The sequence below is a fragment of the Mastigoproctus giganteus genome, chromosome 7 (assembly GCF_048544385.1).
Source record: "Mastigoproctus giganteus isolate SK-2022 chromosome 7, ASM4854438v1, whole genome shotgun sequence".
Lineage (NCBI taxonomy): Eukaryota > Metazoa > Arthropoda > Arachnida > Uropygi > Thelyphonidae > Mastigoproctus > Mastigoproctus giganteus.
The window spans coordinates 209,815,608-209,838,353 of NC_143581.1; the positions used below are offsets into that span (position 1 = coordinate 209,815,608).

At 35.5% G+C, this 22,746-nt stretch overlaps 1 protein-coding gene across 1 annotated transcript in view; it reads right to left on the minus strand.

Annotated features, from left to right (window-relative positions):
* app (Palmitoyltransferase app) overlaps window positions 1-22,746 on the minus strand; it is a 73,922-nt gene that overhangs the window by 41,690 nt on the left and 9,486 nt on the right. The window contains exons 2-3 of the mRNA XM_090378551.1: window positions 12,561-12,721; window positions 2,759-2,917 (exon numbers count right to left, since the gene is read on the minus strand). Of these exons, the coding sequence (XP_090234677.1) occupies window positions 2,759-2,917; window positions 12,561-12,721 (320 nt within the window). The remainder of the gene's footprint in view (window positions 1-2,758; window positions 2,918-12,560; window positions 12,722-22,746) is intronic.

Genomic DNA, 22,746 nt, shown 5'->3' on the forward strand with positions numbered 1-22,746 from the left:
AGCCAACAATGACAACCACTGAAAACTTACCAGGCAAAGTCATTTCCCGCTACTGCAGTTTCTCCCTGCATTCTTGGTAAACAGATGGTGCATGTTATGAGTAGTGGCAGTAGAAGTCGATAATGATGCATTGATTAGTTTTTTCTCGTTATTAAAAGCAGATTATCAGAATTCATAAGTATAATGCCTACGCATCTGAAATTTACTTACAGGTACATCCTCCAGACTGCCTTGTCTTAGGGTGTTTATCTCCCCTTCCTACTGTTTTAAAATAGGAAAACTTATACAGATGGTGCATGTTATTGGTAGTGGCATTAGAAGTCATTTTCCTATTTTAAAACAGCAGGAAGGGAGGGATAAACACCCTAAGACGGGCAGTCTGGAGAGTGTACCTGAAAGTAAATTTCAGACTCGTAGGCATTATACTCACGAATTCCAATAATCTGCTTTTAATAATGATAAAAAAACTAATCAATACATCATTATTGACTTCTACTGCCACTACCGATAACATGCACCATCTGTTTACCAAGAATGGAGGGAGAAACTGCGGTAGTGGGAAATGACTTTGCCAGGTAAGTTTCCCGTGATTCTCGTATTGGCTTTCTTTACCTTAGCCGCTTATTTTATTTCTTCATTTTTTTTTTTTTTTTTTTTTTTTTTGCAAAAACACGAGTTCTTCAAAAAATAACACAGGAAGGGGAAAAAAAGAAAAACGTAGAGTTTTCAGAAAAAGCAGGTTTTTTTTCAAGTACACACTGCACTAGAAATTAAATTTCACTGACAATATATATACACATTTATATAAAAATACAGACATAGTATTGTTTACTAGTAAAATGCTTTCAGAGATTACCTTACCTAGAAATTTTCTGGTCTGTAGATTTGTTTGATATCAACTTGCTATAACTGCTTCAAGAAAGATACTGTTGCAGACTTCCTCATCTTCAGACATATCTATCACAAGAGCATTTCCAAGCTTCACCAGAAAGATCTGAACAAGTTTAATTCACCTGGCTGAATATTTTCTGACACTCAGCATTGCTATGACAAATTGTTAAAATGCCAAGAATGACTTGGGATTTGTTATATTTCAAGCTTCCATGTGCATTTGTCAGTTACCCAGCAAAGGACTCCAGTAGGTTCTGACAGAATAATACTGCAAAATATCTATTTCTTTATCTTCAATGATACAGAGAACTACTGTACCTTTTTTTTTTGCAAAATCTCAGATGACAACTTGCTATCTACAAGTTCTGTTTGGGGCCTTGACACTTTCATTGCCATAAGGAAACACTTTATTAGAAATTCACAACATTAAGTCAGCTGGGTGCCAATCTATTTCCAAAATTCACTAATTCATGAAATCATAGTCACTACTATGAGTTTATTAAATATATTTGAAGTTAACGCTTCACTGGAATGTATCAGTGCACAAATTACCATGTGGTACAACACACTACCGTTTTACACACACACAATATTGATTAGTTCATCATCCATCAACTTGTTTTGCATTCATGACATATTGTTCTGTGCTCATCTCTCATTAATCTTTTTAAATTGTGATTGACAAAAAAGGTTGCCTTTATTAAGGTGGTGTTTTGGTACACATTTCTAAACCAGAGGTGGCCAACCTTTTTCAAGTCACATTCTTGAAAATGCCTCTAAATGTTTCTGAAAATTGCATAAAGAAATTTTATACTACCCACCCACTCATGATAAAAAATTTAAAAAATTTTAAGTTCATAAAATAAATTAAATGTAGATTAATGAATCAATGTTTGTCCAACTTACTAATTCCCCTTCGTACCTGCACTAAACTAATGCTAAAAGGTAGTAAAACAGGAGCCACAGGTTCCAGTGACAATGAAACTGAGGTGATAATTTGTGACAAAAAAAGTGGAATTTAAACTGCATGTGTTTACCTTCAATTCCAATTTTTAAAATCAGCTGTTATTTTTTTTTACATTTTATGTTGTTTTCCCAAATTAAAAGACAGGCTGTGGACAAGAACTGTGCAGGTCACTCATGCCACATGTGGTGCAGGTTGGGCTATCAGAAATGTGAGTTAGAGGAGTTGCCACCTAGTACATTGCTCCTCTTTGAAAAAAGAAACCATCTTTAATGATATTAGTTTTTAATATTTATTAAGTTTTTTTTTTTTTTAATTTTTAATGCTTTCTAAATTGAGAGCAAAAGAGTATCGTTCCTGAGCCATATCATATTCATTGCACTACAAATGAAAATACCTACAGAATAAGGTTTGCTTTTTTTTTAAAAAACAGCAAATTATTCTGATCATAATAAGAATAGTTGGCTGTAATTTATTATGGTTATATTAATAAAAATATTATGATCATATTAATTAATGAAAATTAAATTCACAGAATTCAAAAATTGTGATTTTAATATAGTTTAACTATTTATTTGCAAAAAACGAAAAAGATGAAGAAACCTATTGCAAAAATATGTCCATTTCACTCCTCTATCTTACTGTCTCTCACGAAAGTGAGATAGAGGAGTGAAGTAGAATCGAAAAGGCATTCTCCATCATAAACCCAAAAAGCTGTCAGCTTCATAACAGTCATTTAATATTAATAGTGAGCTACATTTTTCTGATGCAAATAAAACAGATAAAATATAAAGCTTTACAAGAAAGTTTCTTTAATCTTAAAGTTTTTAACATAATTAAAAGGATTTTACAATCCTAAACTGCTATAATTATAACAATTTGTGTAAATATAAAATTCCTTACCGACGCAATTGTCACATAAACTACAATGTGAAGCTCGTGGTGGCCTAAATATTTTACAAGTGAAGCAGTACTTAAGTTTTACTGTTTGTCCTCTAATAATTATTTCTTTAGTTCTAGGAGGAGGTCTATAAGTAGGAGAATTTGAACCATTCGGTACTTCTGAAATAAAAAGAAATATGCACTAAGTTTTGCACAACTACTCAGCATTATAAACAATGAGAGTGACTACATACTGTACACGTTAACTCCTACTATACGTAGGAGTTCAAAGATATACTTCATTATTATCTTGCATTAACACAAGACATACATTCTTCATCACACAACGAGAGATGGTAGGTATTTCAATCAGAAGTTTGATATATTTAACACTGTTGGTGAATCTCAACAAAAAACACAAAATAAATCAAATCGCTAAACAAAAAATAATTTTAATAAGATTTTAAATGATAAACATATGTTAAGTGAAAAACTGAATACAAGGACTGATCCTAAATTTTTATAACATTTAGCATCAGTCATTATAAAAGTCCTTAAAAGAAAAGAGCATCACAAACAAGGCTGCATTTCCCTATATTAATTATACAGCCACTCCCTGGCTTAAGTAATATCGACTTATGGAAATTCAACTTTACGAAAGTTTTTGCCGGCCGGTGCAAACTTTAAAAAATCGTCGAAACTTATTTTGCATCCCATAGGAATAAATGTAGGTACCATGAAAATATCGTAACGTGATCCCAATAACATTTTTTTTTTTTTTTTGGTAATTTGTTCCAAGACCTTGGAAGTTGAAATTTTCGCTATATAACTAAGCTATTTATCTCTCCAAAAGCTCATTTTTATAATGGAAATTTCACTATACTTTCATCATTATCATATGTTTCGTTATAAGAATCAATTTTGAACACCTCTGTGATATTTTTCTAAAACACGTTTCTGGAGGTCACTACTATAAAACAATAAAAACAATTTGCACTTTCTGGTTTATTGGGCTTTTCTGTTAGTGCAATCTATTATAAATGGGTAGTAAACTCGATCTTATTGCATTTGCGATAATACTGATAACTGCTATTGTGTGGGTTTTTTACGTTATGGTATTATGGTGAAATGAGTTTTCCTTCGCTGAAATCTTCAATCGTATAAAAAAACAAATTTTCAGAATCTTTCTTCATTCCTATTTATTTATTACAGTGGTGAAGGGAAGGGAACAACAGAAAGTGCAAGTGATGGCAGTGATAAACGAAACAATTTTTTATTTAGAAATGAAGATGATTAATTAAGAAGTACAAAGCAGGAAAAAGTTTGTCATCTATTGCACAGAATTAGGTCTCACTGCTTCAACAGTGAATACTATTTTAAGGGACAGTGCATGTATAAAAGAACATGTTGAAGGATCAAAGCATTTAAGATCAACACTGACCACAAAACACCGTTCAGGGGCTATATCGAAGGTGGAAAAGCTATTAATAATATGGATGGAAAATCAGATTCAGAAGCAAGTGCCCTAGTCCAATGGCCATTCAAGCAAAAGTAAGAAGTATTTATGAAGATATTAAGGATAAGTACGGTGAACCCCAAGCCAAGTCCGTGACAAACAACGGGTGGTTTAATAGGTTAAAGCATGCATCGCGCTGGTTTCCAAAACATTAAAGTATGCGGTGAAGTCGCCAGTGCTAATTCTGCAACTGCAGAGAAATTGTGATATGTGGAAAAAACCCTCCTAAATCTTCACAGTCCTCAACTTCCACAGCAGCATGCTTATCAGTTGGAGAGTTAATTCTGGCAACGATGCTCAAAAGGTAAAACTTGCTGACATTATGCCTGTCTCCTCGCTATTTTTTAATTTTATACACACTTTTGTAATTTTTCCTGTGCATGAGATAAAAAAATGAAATAAATAATTCTATTTACATGTTCGTCGAACATTTCTCTTTTGCTTCAATCAAATTTTCAAGTGATGCATAAGCATTTAGGGAAATTTCGACTTACGTAGAGTTCCACGGAACACAATCCTTACGTAAATTGAGGAGTGGCTGTATCTATGTTGCAAAACTAAACATGTGGCTCTTTTTTTTTCTTTTCATATCATTTTATTGCTTCTCAAAAAGTTCTGCATTGCCAAGACAAATTATTGTAATGGTAGATACAGCAACTCCACCAGGTAAAGTTATTAAACCAGAATGGTTGCCATTTCAAACCTAACAGTACAGTAAAATAAATTTCAAAATTTCATTATAATGAATATCACTCAATTATTTTAAAAGAATTCCTATTTTTCAAATAACTTCAGTTGCACTTCCTCAACATAAAGAAGTATATAATTTCATCCTATTTTAGTTAAACATAAACTTTAAGATCAATAATAATAATAAATAAGAAAAGAATAAAATGAAAGCTTAAAAAGCGGTACTCACCTTGAAATTAATCTGCGATGGTTTACTTAGGTAGCGTGGTTAATGTTTAAGTTGGATTGTTAAATTGAAAAAATTAAAAGGGAGGGAAGTAGGTAAAAGTTGACTGAGTTAAATAGGCGCAAGGAAATAGAAGTGTACACATCCAATCCTTGGTTGTCATCGAAATAAAAGAAAAGAAAAGAATAGTTAAAAACTTAAGTGAATCTGGTGAAGCCAGATTCACTTAGGTTTTTTTTTTTAGTTTAATGTTACGAGGACTAACTTTCGTTAGTCCTCGTAACATTAAACTAAAATCCAGCTACAGAATACTTCAATATGAAACCCTAGTTATTGAATGGTACAAGCACCACTCTAACCTCAAAATTCTAAATTCCCCCTTCAATCTTTCCCCAATTTGGAACCTCTCGAGATTAAGTTCCCACATGTCAAAAAAGGCATCACGAGAGTATAATTTTTTATTCTTAAAATACCATGCGCGTTCTCTCCCCACACATTGCCAACTGAAGACGTTCTTTAACTAACGAAAGTCCTCGTAAAGACTATTGGCTTCACCAGATTCACTTACAGTTTTTAACTATTATTTTCTTTCGATGACAACCAAGGATTGGATGTGTACACTTCTATTTCCTTGCGCCTATTTAACTCAGTCAACTTTTACCTACTTCCCTCCCTTTTAATTTTTTCAATTTAACAATCCAACTTAAACATTAACCACGCTACCTAAGTAAACCATCGCAGATTAATTTCAAGGTGAGTACCGCTTTTTAAGCTTTCGCTATTCTTTTCTAGTCTATTAACACGGTACTTGAAGATTTCTAAAAATTTCGTATTGTAATAATAAATAAATAAAATGACAAAACACATACTACAAAAGTAAAAATTACATTTGTGGAGATTGTAATCATGGTAGCAAATTTTATTTTTAAACACAGTAACATATAAATTTTTTTGCAAACCACATAATCAGGAACAGAGTAGATATAACTTATTACTAATTTTCATGTTAATATGAAAATTCAATTTTAATGCAATCTACTTCTGGGAACAATCCTAAATCAAAGGACAAGAAAAATTAAAATACAAGGCCTCTTTTACATAGTCCCAAATCTGCCTTTTCTTTATCGCTTCTCAAAAAGTTCTTGTTTATACTCTGGCACGACCACCAGGTCAGTGGAGTTTATAATAAATCAATCAATACAAATGTTAATCGTATTTAGCAGTCATGAGCTTAAACCCCCGGTCCACTCAGAGAGCGTGTGCTACAGCACTTGCACTCCTGACCACTTGGCTATGTCAAGTTCTGCATTGCCAAGACAAAATATTGTAATGATGGACACAGAAACTCTATCAAGTAAAGTTATTAAACCAGAATGGTTGCCATTTCAAAACTGACAGTACAGTAAAGTACATCACCAAGAGTGGTCAAGATTACTACTACTCAGGATTTCTAAGAAGTACAAACTAAAGGTTATAATAATATATGCACCAGCATCGAGCCATGATGATCAAGAGACTTCTAGACGAACAGAAAACTCAGCGCACCATCATTACGGGGGACTTCAATGCTAAGGTTGGAAAGAGACAAAACAGCACAGAAAGGGAAACTATAGGAAATTTTGGAATTGGTGAAAGAAACGAAACAGGTGAAAGACTTGAGGAATTTGCAGAATGTCAGTAATGAACAATTAAAGAAAAGGGTGAACACAAAGTGGCCATAGAAGAGCCCAAATGGATTAACAACTAATGAAATCGACTTCATCCTTACTAACAGAAGATATATTGTGAACTATGTTACCATCCTGAACAAGGTTGTGATCAAAGAATAGTAAGATGAACAATATAGATGTAAGAAAAGAAAAAAACTGACAAGTAAATAATACGAAGGTCTTTGAGATAACAAAAAAGGAGAAAAAGCAGTATGTACTAGAACTTAATAACAAGTTTGAGCTTCTGCAGACCTTTCAGGATCAAGATATCGATCGATAATGAATACAACTTTCTGAAAGTGATAAAGCCCAAGAAACCTACAGGTAATAAAAGAAATCCAAAGAAAAAATTAGTCAGGAAACACTTGTCATGATGAACCAAAGACAACAAATGAAGAGCAAGATAAACACTGACAAGGACAAAATTGAGTATGCTGAATTATGCAAAGCCATTAGAAAGAGGCTCAGAGAGGACATAAGATTTAACAGAAGAAAAGTAGAACAAGCATTAAGGGAAAACAAAGGGCTTAAATCAGCATAGCTATATAATACGTTATAACTATAATACTATAACGTATTATATAAGGATCAACGGAATGATGCCAGCAGTGGGGAAGATGGATCACAAATTACTAACACATACAACATACCTGATGAGATAGAACGTGCATTTAAGAATATGAAAAATCAAAAAAGCCCTGTGAAGATGAAGTTACTGTAGATTGGTTAAAATTGGGAGGAAGAGACATGACACAGAAACTGGCAAGACTCTTCCCAAAATACATTAGGAAAGGTGTGAGGCCTAAGGAGTGGAACAATGCAATCATAATTTTTCTGCATAAGAAAGGAGATAAATAGAAATTGGAAACTATAGACCAATTAGCTTCTTGTGTCACATCTACAAGTTGTTCACAAGAGCCATTACTAACAGATTAGAAAGAATACTTGATGAGAATCAACCAAAAGAGCAAGTTGGCTTTAGGACAGGATTATCAACTATGGATCACCTTCACATAATATCACAGCTAATGGAGAAAGCAAATGAATATAAAACACCATTATGACTGGCATTTGTGGATTATGAAAAGGAATTTGACTCAATACAGTATAAGGCAATGTTTCAGGCACTGGAAAGACAAGGCATAGATACCCTGTATATTATGATATTGAAGAAAATATATGAGAACCTCCTCCTTTATTAGATTAGACAAAGCCAGTTACAAATTTAAAATTAAGAAAGGAGTTCGACAAGGAGAAACAATATCTCCGAAGTTGTTTACTGCTGCCCTTGAGGAAGCTTTCAGAAGATTGGACTGGTCGTAGAAAGGAGTCAATGTGAATGGAAAGTACCCTAAACCATTTACAAGTTGAGATGACGTTGTGATCATAAGCCAGATCCCGAAGATTTAGAGGAAAATCTTAATCAGTTATGCAGAGTTAGAAAGGATTTTGGACTAAAGATGAATATGGCTAAAACAAAAGTAATGATGAACAAGTAGGCAGGAACGGATATAATCATCGAAGGAGCAGTAATTGAAAAGGCGGATTCATATACTTATCTTGGACAAGTCATTAGCTGTAATATGATAAATGGCTGGAAGTCAAGAGAAGGATAAGTTTCGGATGGACAGCATTCAGGAAATATAGTCACATATAGTCACAATGCAATATCCCAATTTGTCTGAAATTGTAAAATAATGAACCAATGGTACACTCCCTACCATGACTTATGGAAGTGAAACCAAAAGCTACCTAATCAACATTACTGGTGTTACCTTACACACTGCAGCTGAGAAACTGGCTAAGCATATAGGCATTAACAATTTCAAAGCTAGTGATGGGTGGCTGTGGCATTTTAGAAATAGTCATGGCATGTGTAACAGGAAAGAGCAAGGTGAAGCTGGGTCTGCTGCCACACATTCAGTTGAGCCTTTCAGATTCCACCTCAATGAACTCATAAATTAGCATATGATGCAAGAAAGCAAGCTTATGCAGCATCAGCCAAAAAAAAAAAAAAAAAAAAAAAACACAAGATCCAGGCTACCAGATCTTGACACCAGAGGAGACTTTTGATGAAGTGAGCGCAGATGACATCCAATGATGAAGAAAATATTAACAAACCAAAAAGGACAGCAGTGCAAGAGGCACTTGATCTTGTCATTCAGTATGTCAGCCTCTCAGACAAAAGTGAAATCTGGCCCAACTACCACCATTTACATATGTTAAGAGAGGCTGTCATCAGGGAGCAGTATAAGGGAGGTAAACAGATGAAGCTGGACACATTCTTCAAACCTGTTGCTGCTCTTGCCCCCATCTTCATCCCAGCCTGCCTCATCATCACAGCAGCCCACTTCAGCGGAGCTACAGAGCTCCACAGACACAAATTATTCTGAGTCCCACTATACAATCACGGCACAACAAACTCGGTTCTATCTCCATCAAGGTAAGAGAAAATAGTTTTGCAAAGCACTAATAATAATAGTCATCTGAAAAATATTTTCATTAAAATGGTATTTATTGTAGTTGGATTTTGCTGTACTTTATTTCTGCAACAAAATTCAATAAAGATAACAGCATTCCTTTATTATATCCAGATACTCGCCCAATCCCCACATAAGCTGTCAGGTGTCTATATTTCTGCCCACTGAATTCAAAAGTGTGATGAAATAACCTATATACAATCAAATACATACCCTCACCTAAACATTTGGAATCACAGCATGAAGACAGTTTTAGTTAATTTTTTTTTTAAATCAGCTATTCCAATGTAAGGTTTAATATAAAAAAACAACACACTATACAAATATTTTAAGATTGTTTTTATTAAGCAGTGAAAATTTTACAGCAAAAAATATTGAAATGATATTAATCATTTCAATATTTTTTGCTGTAAATTTAATATTAATTAACAACCACTAATTTTTCATCAAAATATCCTCCACAAGATTTTATCACCACCTTACACAGAAGTAGCATTCTGGCAATTAATTTTATAATAGTATCTTGACTAACATTATTCCAAGCAATCTGCAAGGTTTCCCATAAATTTTGTGGAAATGGGAAGACTTTGCATACTTGATGATCTAGATCAGTGCTATTCAAAGTGTGGTCTGCAGACCAGTGCCGGCCCTCAAAAAAGATTTGCCCATTACTGGTCTATGATGGATTGGAAATAAAAGAAACTGGTCCTTCACCACAGATAGTCTGAGAAGCACTGGTCTAGTTGATCCTACAAAAGCTCTGTTGGATTTAAATCAGACGATTGAGATGGCCACATGATAACTGCAATATTTTCTGCAAGGTTTCCCTCCTGTTGTGTTGCTACAAAGTCCCTGCACAGCTTAAAGATGTGCTTTGGGTCATTGTCTTATTGTAATGTGAAATTTCTTCCACCAAGTTAAAGTCCAGAGGATATTGCATTATGTTCAAGAGTGTTTTTATAGCCTTCTTTTCTTAAAATTCCTTCAATTCTGAAGTTGTCACCTACTCCAAAGGTGCCTCCGTAGCCAGGTGGGAAGGAGCAGCAGTGCGTAGCACATGCTTCTTCATTAGGCCGGGGTTCGAGCCGTCACCACCAAATACGGAAGATGCAGAAAGGCCAGGGAATGACCACCGCATATCCTGGAGCAATATGGCCTTAGTTGCTAATGCTCCTAAAAACCAAAACAACAACAACCTACTCCAAAAAAACAGAAGCACCACCATGCTCGACTGTAGGCACTAAACAATGTGGTACCATTTTTTTCTTCAGTTGATAGTCTCAAACTACATTTGGATCCAAAAATTTCAAATTTAGATTCATCTGTGCACAGTATGTTTTACCACTCTTCGATTGTCCAATGTTGATGGCTCTTAGCCCAAGGCAGCAGTTTCTTTCAATTTTCAAATTAACAAGGGCTTTCAAAACAGTACATGACCATTTATTTAGTCCTGCTTGTTTAAGATGAAGTTTTACAGTGGATGTAGACATGGAAGTTTCTCTGTTCCTGCTTGGATTTCAGTTGCAATTAGAAGTCTGTGTTATGGTCTTATCTTGTATGTCTGTTGTTATGCACTGTCATCCTGATCGTGGTTTGTTCTTTAAACTGCCAGTCTCCATAAATCATCAAATGGTAGTTTGTAATCCTTTAAATGAAAAACTTAGTTTTTTTTGCTAATACCTCTCATGGAATAATTTTCTTTATACAGAGTTATATAGCACAGATTTTTTTTTCAGCACTCAGTTCCTTATTTCTTGCTATGTTTATCACAAAAAATATGTTTGGTGATAAACATGTTTATCACTAAACACTTTCTTAATGACAGGTGTCTTTGATTTTATAAGTTAAAGCTCTTACTCCTCAATTTATATTATTACAAAACACTCCAGAATCATATACAACATTCAGGAATCTTCTATAATGTTCTACCACATTCAGGAGTCTTCTACACCTTTCTGAAATATTCTAGAAATTTCTTAAATATTATTTAAGTTTTTTGATTTATACATAATAGAAAAAATATTGATAAAAATTAGTAAAAAAAGTTGGAGGACCAACTTTTTTTACTTTGAAAAAAAAAGTCAAAAAAAAAAAAAAAAACTTTGAAAATTAATAATAATTAAGTGCAATTCCAAACTTTTAGGCAGGAGTGTAAACGAGTGGATACTACGGTAAATAATATGAAATAAATCAGATTTATGTATAATGCTGTCTTTTGATCTCATATTTCAACAAATTATTTTCAAAGAAAAATATCTGAATTTATGCTGTGGCTTGGTTTTGTCAGAACTATCAACTAATGTGACTGCACTTTTCACATGCAAATGCATTTGACTTGAATACTACAAGCAGGTTTTTATTCTGATCAAGTATAGGGATGTTTAATCTCATTATTATGTAGTTTGGTTGGAGGTAATAAAGAATTTTATTGATGCCATTTGTTCCCAAACCCAAAAGGCTCCTTTTCTTTCTATGATGTTTGGCACCCTTGTCAAAAGTACCTTTCAGACCATCTGAAGTCCATTCAAAAACAGTCTTACTTTTTATGTATGTATAATCAGTGTTTTTCATTGTAAGGATTACACAGCTCTCCATATCAGGTTTCACACTGAAAACATGAGGAGTGCACCATTTTTATACATGATAGAAAATATATTAATAAAAATTAATAAACAAGTTGGTCCTATTAATAAAAACTTTGAAAATTAAGAAAAATGAAATGCGATTCCAAACTTTTAGGCAGGAGTGTAAACGAGTGGATATCACCAGGTCCTACTCATCTATATAATCCCCCCCCCAAAACACACACACACACTCTCTCCCCACTAATCACCGACTTTTCTTTCTTACCTTTTATAACTCTTTGCATCAACAACAGGTTGCTCTTGAGCTTCTCTGCCATATTAATTATATTTATTATGGTCATTTGAATCAAAAATAATTACTATAATATTTTTACTTTTTATTCCTGGAAATGGTTTGTTAGTCTGTTCAGATTTGCTTTTGTAACTATTATCTAAAATTTTCCTATGTTCTGTTCCATTGTGGTGCGAGTGCATTGCCTTTTCCTTTACATTACTCTCCTTATTAATAATAATAGCACAAGTACTGTAAGGATAAATTATACCCATTTAATTTTATATAATAGTGAAACAAAATAGTTACAACAAATCAAACTATCAATATCTTGTATGGAACCAACCTATTTGTTTTTCTATATCAGCTGCTTCATCAGGGGATGCCCGAGGAATAACTCCAGGGTCAGTGAAGCTAGTCCGTAATAATGCAGACATGACAAACAAGAAAAGAACTGATGCAACTGCTGGAATAGCTGGACTAATTTCTTTCATTAGGAAAGGACAACTGAAGCATTAACAAGAAAAAGAGGGAGGAAAAAAACTGTTAAACTTTGAATTATATATAGATATATTTTCATTACATCAGAAATATAAAAGACAAACAGTATGAAAACACTGGTGATAATATACCTGCTCAACCTGTAATTCTGAATTAGTTACAGACATGCCTTGCTTAACATAGAAAATATCTTCCAAAAAAGTGGTATGATAAGCAAAACATGTTTACTCTTACTTGCACAAGGTAATCCAAAAGACGAAGCCTAAACTTTCCTTCACTGCATATGTGTTTCTGACAATATGCATCACTGAGTGATATTTATACTGTCAGAAATGGACATAATCAGTAGACACAATGTTAAATTTTTATCCATAAGTATTATTACTTTTATATAGGACCTGGTTGAAGAGCAACTTTAGCAAGAAAACACCAATGCTGAAAGATCACCACCATCTTAAATTACTAACAGCACCACCTGCTATGCAAGTTTTATTTCTTATACTATTTAAATTTCATATATTATTTATGTATTTCTCATATTCACAAAATGTTCTATATTGTACATGTTGCCTAAATAAAACTTTGGATTAGTCAGAAGGAGGGAAGTGGGTACCTCGTCATCTGAGAAAGCATATTCAGCTTCAGATAATGCTTCACCAACGGAGAAGACTATTGTGGAGTTATACTTCATAACTGGGTTGCAATACCAGGGTACCTACCTACCCACCCACCAATGATAGGCCAACAAGCCTTGAAATGGTGCCATCTGGGTAGTGATATCCACTGAGAATAAGTAACAATAGTCTTCTCCATTGGTGAGGCATTTACTTATTCGAGTTAGTGCAATATGTGGTAACTCACTGTGAGATCAGTCACAATATGAGATACAATTAAATCAATGCCACTCACAACTACTGTAGTTTACTACTATGAACAAATGATTGTGTATTTAAACTGAGAGTTCGATGGTATACTACTAGTTTGTAGTATATTATGCCTACTGCATTTATTTTTATTAAGAATTTTAATTATATATAATTAAAAACAAACTTCATAACATAACAAGTGTACACTGTTATTACTGTATTAGATATATTTGTTTAATGTATTTTACATCATACTGGATTTCTGGATTTGAACAAAAATCATGCCTCAAACCAGACCAGCAAAGAAAAGGGCTCAAGCTAGTGGGAGTGCCATGGTTCTTGGGAAAACTGAAGGGAGCAGTTGTCCTCTGCATCACAATCTTATGAAATGTATGGCTTGTTTGATTTTCAAGAGATATTAGAGATGCGTCATTTACATGGTTTGTTTGTTTGTTTGTTTTATTTGGTTTTTAGGAGCATTAGCAACTAAGGCCATATTGCTCCGGGATATACGGTGGTCATTCCATGACCTTTCCGCATTCTCCATATTTGGTGGTGACGGGCTCGAACCCCGGTCTAATCAAGAAGCGTGTGCTACGCACTGCTGCTCCTTCCCACCTGGCTACGGAGGCGCCCATTTACATGGAAGTTATGTCATTAATCTTTAATTGCAAATCTTGTTAAATGAGTGTCAGACCAAAAAAAATATTACGAATACCTTTAGTTTATTTTTGGCCATGGGAGCATTTCCCATGCTGATTATGCAACATTATGGTAATGGTACATTCGATATACCTTAAGTCAGTGTTTCTCAACCTTTTCTTTGCTGTAGCACACTTTTAAATAAGCTAAAGTTTTGCAGCACCCTTCTAAAGACAATAAAAATTTTGCGGCACACCATAATCACTACTATACTCATATTCACAACCGGGAAGTTATTTCTGTTGGGTTAAGATCAATAAATATTTAAAAATACACTTAATTTTTGTTTTAAATGCTTTTAATATGCCTCAAATGCTTTTTTGAACATACATGAACATAAATGAAATTTAAAAGAAAATACATAAAAAATTAACATAATTACATAAAAACAAACAAAAATACAATTAATTTTTATTATAAAACTTGGATTTATTATTTTTCTTTTAATTTGCATTTTCTGTGGCACACTTGAAGCATACTCACAGCACACAGGTTAAGAAAACACTGCCTTAAATTATCCATAACAGCAGGCTCCAGTTATTGTGATCCCGTTGGTTAACTGTATTTTGACTATTAAATGGTAAATACAGTATATTAACCAAAAATTGTGGGAATAGTATGGGATAAAAAATAATAATAATACATAATCAAACTTCTATAACTCTAATTGCAAGAGGGGAGAAAAAAAAAGTTAGAAGCATAATTACAAGATGCAAATGGACAAATTTAATAGCTGCTTGAGCAAAATAAATTTTTCCTGTAATTGAAAACATTCAGAATTACATCATTTATGATATGCCAAGTGGTCAAAATGGAAGTACAGTAGTACATGCATTTAACTTGAGTGTGGTTTACTCCCATATGACTGCTAAATATGATTACCAATATTTATATATGTTGAGTGAAAGACATATCATGGGAATTAACAATTAAAATTAAGTTAAATTCAGTCACTAACAGTTGATTATTTTAAAATCAACTATTTGTTTAATGACTCACGTTGAGAAACCTTACATCCAGAACACTCAATATATTTAATGATCTGAGCATAGTTTCTCAGTCATTAATACACTACTTGCTTATTTACAGACAATGCTTCTGAGTTTTTTTTATTTATTTTTTTTTTTTCATGTCTGTCTGAAGACAGCAGTGTTCATTTTTGACTTGATAACAGAATCCCAAGGCAGATTCACAAAATTCTTCTGTAAATAAGCAATTACTTTAATATACTGAATGTTATGGATGGAGAATTTCTCATCATTTCAGAGTCAATAAACAAATTAATTAAAATGTGGAGTAATTTTTTAAATTAATTTAATCTAAGTTTAATTGATAATATTCTTGGCAAATAACCAGTTTCTTCATTCTGTGTGTGTGTGTGCGTGCATGCACCACCTGTCAAACGATGGTATCTATGCCATACACAAAAAATATATAGGTTCAGGCTATAATGAATTCTGTATTCACATTATTTGTCCCCTATAATTTGCAGATGAGATTGGAAAGATCATTGCCCAAAGTTTGTTCAAATATAATCCATCTCTACAAAATATTCCTTCTACCTACTGGGGTGGGCTACACTGATAAAAAAAAATCTCCCACAATGCCTTGTACAGTCCTTAAGCCTTGGATTAAGAAGTGGTTTGAGAATACTGTCAAAAATTACATACTGTGCAGCATACTGTGACATGTCTGTGCATATGTTTTGCTTGGAAGTGATGTCAGTAATGTTTAGTTGCAACTCTCTGTCATTAAAAAGTTCTGCACTGAATTATGACAGCATAAGGGAATTTACTTTTAATGTATGAGGCTATATAGAATCACACTGTTAACATCCTTACATTTTTTGCCATGCATATAAATAATTAGAAACTTTGCAGAATGCTTAACCCTTTCAGCAGTACATACATAGATCTACATTTTGATAGTTATTTCAAACAATGCATTCCTTTAAGGTACGAACAGTCTCAAAATATTTTTGTTACATGCCACCATCTCTTATTTGTGTTCCACCTAATTGTAAACACTTTACAAAAAATGGCAGCACAAAAACAGTTTTGAAAATTGTAGGAGACTGCACCTGTTGATCAGTTATCCAATTTGGCCTCACAAAAGCAAAATTTCTGTGAAATTCAGATCCATAATTTAACAAAACTGAATTAAGAAATAAACAAATATGTAGAAGATACTATTGCATAAAAAAAAAAAAAATAAAATAAACTTGTTCTATTTACAATTTATTTTTTAAAAATTCTGATTTGATTTTTGACAGTTTTACTCTAGAAGTAGTCAAAATAAGACCACATTAATATTTTAAGGCATTTATGTACAAAGTTTTCATTTTTACAAATTTCACAAAAACACTGATTCTCCAGAGCCTGCTGCTATGAAAATTCCCTGCAAGGGATCCACACATGCAGCAAACTCATCACTGAAATGGTTAAACCAGTATCTAATAGATCCTGCCTTTCTTCTCCATTGTGAGAAAGAACCAGTACTGTATTTGTCTTTTGCCATTAATAAATAAATTGTAAAGAAATACTTTTTACTGAAGCATCTTGTATATCATATTCAGTTACACATGTATTTCATGTTCTATGTACTGTAATTTAATGGCATGATATTTCTTTGCTGTGCACAGATGTGTGCAGTATCTTTGTTGCACACAGGGTTTCCCCATTCACCAATGAGTCCTCTGTACTGGGCATAGCCCAAGCTGTTACTTCCAGCCAACAACAGGGGATCGAAGGGTGACAGGAGTAATTACAGACCAGTTAGTTTAACTTCTGTTCCGGGTAAAATAATGGAGTCGCTGGTTAAAGATGCATTGCAGGATCATCTAGACAAGACTGCAACCAAGTTACAAAGGAGGTTAGGCAGGCGAAGGCAGATTACGAGAAATCCTTGGCAAGGGAGGCAAAGAAAAACAGCAAAGAGTTCTTTACTTATGTAAACTCTAGAAGGAAGGGGATGAATCAGATTGGTCCACTTGATATTGATGGGTCAACTGTTGATGATCCTGCTCAGGTAGCTAACAAACTAAATGAATATTTTGCATCGACATTCACACATGAGGAGTTATTCAGCGAGGGGAATGCCAGAGGTGTATTCAACCCTAGCAGTAAGCTAAAGAATCTTGAAATAACTGGGAGTAAAGTGGAGGAGAAATTGTTGAAGACAAACACAAGAAAGGCACCCGGGGTGGATGGGATCTATCCGGTTATATTAAAGGAGGCAGCAAAGGAAGTAAGCAAACCCTTAGTCATAATTATGAGAGCTTCCTTGGACTCAGGGGAGGTACCCATGGACTGGAAATGTGCAAATGTGACCTCAATTCACAAAGGAGGATCAAAGGCTGACACAAATAATTATAGACCTGTGAGCTTAACTTCTGTTCCAGGAAAATTAATGGAGGCACTGGTTAAAGAAGCATTGCAGGATCATTTAGACAAGACTTCAGTTATAGCTCAGACGCAGCATGGTTTTGTTAAGGGGAAGTCTTGCCTGACCAATTTGATTGGATATTATGATGCAGTCACAAAAGAACTGGATGCAGGGAATAGCTTTGATATTATATACTTGGATCTTAGAAAGGCTTTTGATACTGTTGCACATGGAAGACTGCTACACAAATTGGAGCAGTGTGACATTGGAGGCAAATTGCTGCAATGGATAAAGGGGTGGTTGAGGGGGAGAAGACAGAGAGTGGTAATCAATGGACACTGCTCATCGTGGACTAATGTTATTAGTGGAGTCTCTCAGGGCTCAGTGTTGGGTCCATTATTGTTTTCTGTATTTATAAATGATATTGATGATGGTATATCAAGCTTAATGTCCAAGTTTGCAGACGATACAAAGGTTGGCAGGGTTGTCAAGGACACTATTGACACTATGCTGCTGCAACAGGATCTGGAAAGGTTGAGCAGATGGGCTGAGAGGTGGCAAATGAAGTTTAATATTGACAAATGTAAAGTACTACACATGGGAAACAGCAACCCCAGAGCAACGTATCAACTCTGTGGTACTACACTGACAGTGGTAGAGAATGAAAGGGACTTGGGGGTTATTGTGCAGGCAGACATGAAGTTCTCTGAGCAGTGCAGATGGGCTGCAAGAGTAGCTCATGGAGTATAGTCAATGATATACAGGAATTTTTCCAGCAGGGATAAGGAGGTGATTATTCCCTTGTATAAGGCAATGGTCAGGCCACACCTTGAGTACTGTATACAGGTCTGGAGGCCTCATTTCAAGAAGGATGTATAGCTGCTGGAACGAGTACAGAGAAGGGCAACAAGATTAGTGAATGGAACAAAGGGGTGCTCTTACGAAGAAAGGCTTAAGTTTTGCAAATTACAGTGTCTGGAGACTAGGCACCAGCGAGGTGATCTGATAGAGGTGTATAAAGCCTTGAATGGTTTGAGCATGCTCAATGCTGATGGGATTCTTCCTCTAGCTCAGAATAATCACCTGAGAGGGCATAAATTCAAATTGAGGAAAGACAGATGTAGGATAGACGTGCGGAAATTTGCCTTTAGTCAGCAGGTGGTTGGTTGGTGGAACAGACTTCCATCCCTTGTCGTGGAGGTTGATAGCCTAAATAAGTTTAAGGCTCAGCTGGACAGGTATTTTGAACGAACAGAGGGGTGAAGTGGAAGTGGGTTTTTTTTTTTTTTTTTTTGGCTGATGCTGCATAAGCTTGCTTTCTTGCATCAAATGCCTCTACTAATGCTAATGCAAGAATAATTCAGACACAGCATGGGTTTGTTAAGGGAAAGTCTTGTCTGACAAATTTGATAGGATATTATGATGTGGTTACAAAGGAACTGGGTGCAAACAATAATTTTGATATCATATATTTGGATTTCAGGAAAGCTTTTGACACTGTTGTGCATGGAAGACTATTGTAAAAATTGGAGCAGAATGGTATTAAGGGTAAGTTGCTACAATGGATAAAAGGATGGTTAAGTGCGAGAAGACAGAGGGTGGTAATCAATGGGTGCTGCTCTTCTTGGACTAATGTTATTAGTGGAGTTCCACAGGGTTCGGAGTTAGGTCCACTGTTGTTTTGTATATTTATCAATGATATTGATGAAGGTATATCAGGCTTAATGTCGAAGTTTGCAGATGATACAAAGGTTGGCAGGGTTGTTAATGACAGTAATGGCAGTGTGCTACTGCAACAGGATCTAGATAATTTGGGTAGATGGGCTACGAAGTGTCAACTGAAGTTTAACCTTGACAAATGCAAAGTACTCCATATGGGTAGAAGTAACCCCAGAGAAATGTACCAACTGTGTGGTACTACACTTAAGGTGGTAGAAAATGAAAAAGACCTGGGAGTAATTGTGCAGTCAGATATGAAGTTCTCTGAGCAATGCAGACAGGCTGCCAGGGCAGGTCATGGGGTTTTGTCAATGATATATAGAAATTTTGCTAGCAGGGAAAAGGAGGTGATTATCCCTCTGTATAAGGCAATGGTCAGGCCACACCTTGAGTACTGCGTACAGGTCTGGAGGCCTCATTTTAGGAAGGATGTAGATTTACTTGAACGTGTACAGAGAAGGGCAACAAGATTGGTGAGGGGAATGAAGGGATCCTCTTACCAAGAGAGGCTTAAGTTCTGCAAATTGCAGTGGCTGGAAACTAGGCACCTGCGCGGTTATCTGATTGAGGTATATAAGGCCTTGAATGGGTTGAGCACGCTGAATTCTGATGGGATCCTTCCACTTGTTCAGATTACGAACCTAAGGGGGCATAAATTCAAATTAAGAAAAGACAGATGTAGAATAGATGTGCGGAAATTTGCCTTTAGCCAGCGGGTGGTTAATTGCTGGAACAAACTTCCATCTGTCGTTGTGGAAGTTGATAGGTTGAATAAATTTAAGGAGGAACTGGACAGGCATTTGGAGGGAATGGTGTGATTTTTTTTTTTTTTTTTTTTGGCTGATGCTGCATAAGCTCATACAATTGCTTTCTTGCATCACATGCCACTACTACTACTACTACTACAGAACAAAAGTTACTTGTTCTGCTGTTGGATGGACCCAACTGGTGTATAGCAGCCAGGGGGCACTGGACACCACATCTAGTTCCCCCCTTACCCCTATACTTAATTGCATGGGGGCACACCTGGTTCTATTACTGATGACTCTTTACTGGGGTCCCAAGGTTGCTTGGAGAGCCCCAAGTAGTAAGTGAAAGGAGTTGGTGATAGTGGGAGAAGTTTGGGATGTTCGGGTGTGTGTGGGGGGGGGGATAAGGGAATAGTAAGTCAAGAATGGGAGAAGAAGGCATTCCCTAGAAAACTAAATGATGAGAGGTAACAGATTACACATTGTAGTGATGGGCATGAGTCGATTGCAACCCGGAAAGGGGTCACAAGTTCACCTAGTGGTGGGTCCCGGAGGGGTTGATATCATATCCACTAAGGGTTATGCAAGTGGTTCTCTGGTATGGAGCTTACTAGGCCAAGGCCTAGTTCCCATTCAGCATGACGGAGTCAGATTATGTAATCCCACCCCATTATGGGGTGGGATTACATAATCTAATCTGTCATGATCTCAAGTGTCTTCCGAGTTCAGTAGTCATTGCCAGTGAGTTCCTCTTGTCAGGAATTCTGCTAGGATATGGGTGGAACCCGCAGGCTGGTCATGTCTGGGTAGAATCCTAGTTACGGTAGCCCATCAGATGTAATCGCCGCTTGAATACACATTCTGCAAATTCGTCGAATACTGCAAAGTTTTCCTTTGTTTGTATGAGCAGAGGTGCCTGTTCCGGTGCACATGCCTCCATGAGAGTTTGAAGATGCATTTGCAGGCCTTGGTAAGTCGGGTGAAGGTAATGTGGTGGGCCATCTCCGGCATTCCACAGGTGCAGGCAGGGGTTTGTGCCAAGCCCAACGCATGAAGTATCGCGTTGAAGTTTCCGTGTCCAGTTAACATAAAAGTCGTGTGTAAGCTTGGTATAAAACAGTTCAACAAATGAACCCATTTGTTGAGTTGTTTGAGGTGCTCCTGTGCTGTTGGCATATAATTATGGGTGGTTCTTCCAAGTGGGTTGGCAGCCCAAGAATTCTGCCAGTTCACATCTAATTCTTCTCTTCTGGGATGGTGTTGTTCAGGTCCAACAGTGTGTTGTTGCTGCTGCATGGGAGGTTCCATCTCTTATGGTATATTAAATAATGGTATGCCACCTCAAAATGAAGAGGTAACTTGCCGGACAGGACCTGCAGTGCAGGAGTAGAAACCGTTCTGCAGGCCCTAGAGGTTATCAGGAGGATGGTGCGATGTGCTTGATCTTGCTGTCATTTTACTACAGTTTAGTTGGCTCTATGGCCCTGGGTGCCGCCTCATGGGTGACTATTGGGAGAAAGATACATTCATAGTAGAACTTTAAGGTTCACCCCTTCAGACCCCAGTTCTTCCTGGTGACCCTGAGGAGCTGGGCAGCATATTTTTTGATCTTCTCCTTGATGTAGTTGGCATGTCCTCTGAAGGATAGCTTCTCATCCAGCAGGACTCCACACACAGCAACAATTTTACAGTGAAATATATAATCACTAAAAATTTTTTTGAATTAAAATGTAAGATTTCAAAGTGTCCAAAGCATTAGCAGACTTGCACATTGTGATTGAAGGTAAATTAATTTCACCTTCACTAACTTCTAACTCAGTGGTCCTCAACCTGGTCCCTACTGCCCACTAGTGGGCGATTCAGGCTTTCATGGTGGGCAGTGGGGGTTTTTGTCCGTTGTTACAAATAAAGGTCAAATTTCTTCTTCCATATAAGGTCTTTGTTCTTCCTCCATGTATCGAATACATTGCTAACAACTTTGCGAGTTTGACTTTTTAAAATATGCTTTTACAATTTACTTTTGAATTCCATCTCTAAACTTTGAATATAGATAATAAATCTTGAAGTATACTAGTGGACGAGGGGCTAAATTGAGTTACTGAAGCACCGGTGGGTGGTAAGGAAATTTTACCATCAACAAAGATACAAAAGTGAGTGGTAGGAATTAAAAGGTTGATGACCCCTGTTCTAACTGATCAAATGAGTTCCGTTTCCATTATGCCACAAATCTATACTTGCACATCCATTTAAAGTGACCAAGAATCATGTTTCTTAAAAAGGTAGCATTTTATTTTGTAAGTCATAAAAAAAAAATAAAAAAAATTCATCATCAGATCACAATTTTGCACCAAATATAACTACACAGTTTTTCTATAATATTCATGGTCAGTATCAAATACTACAGCACTTTCAATACTCATAATTTCCTTCGCCATATTAACAATAACCATCCCAAAGTTACATTAAATCTGCTGTTGTAGTTATTAAGTAAATTTTTATGTTTTTCCAGCTAAATTTGACTGATATCAAATATTTTTATCCACTGTAAATTTCACCCAAATCACTATACCTTCTTCAATGTAAGTAAAAATAAGTTTTTGCTCATTTAAAT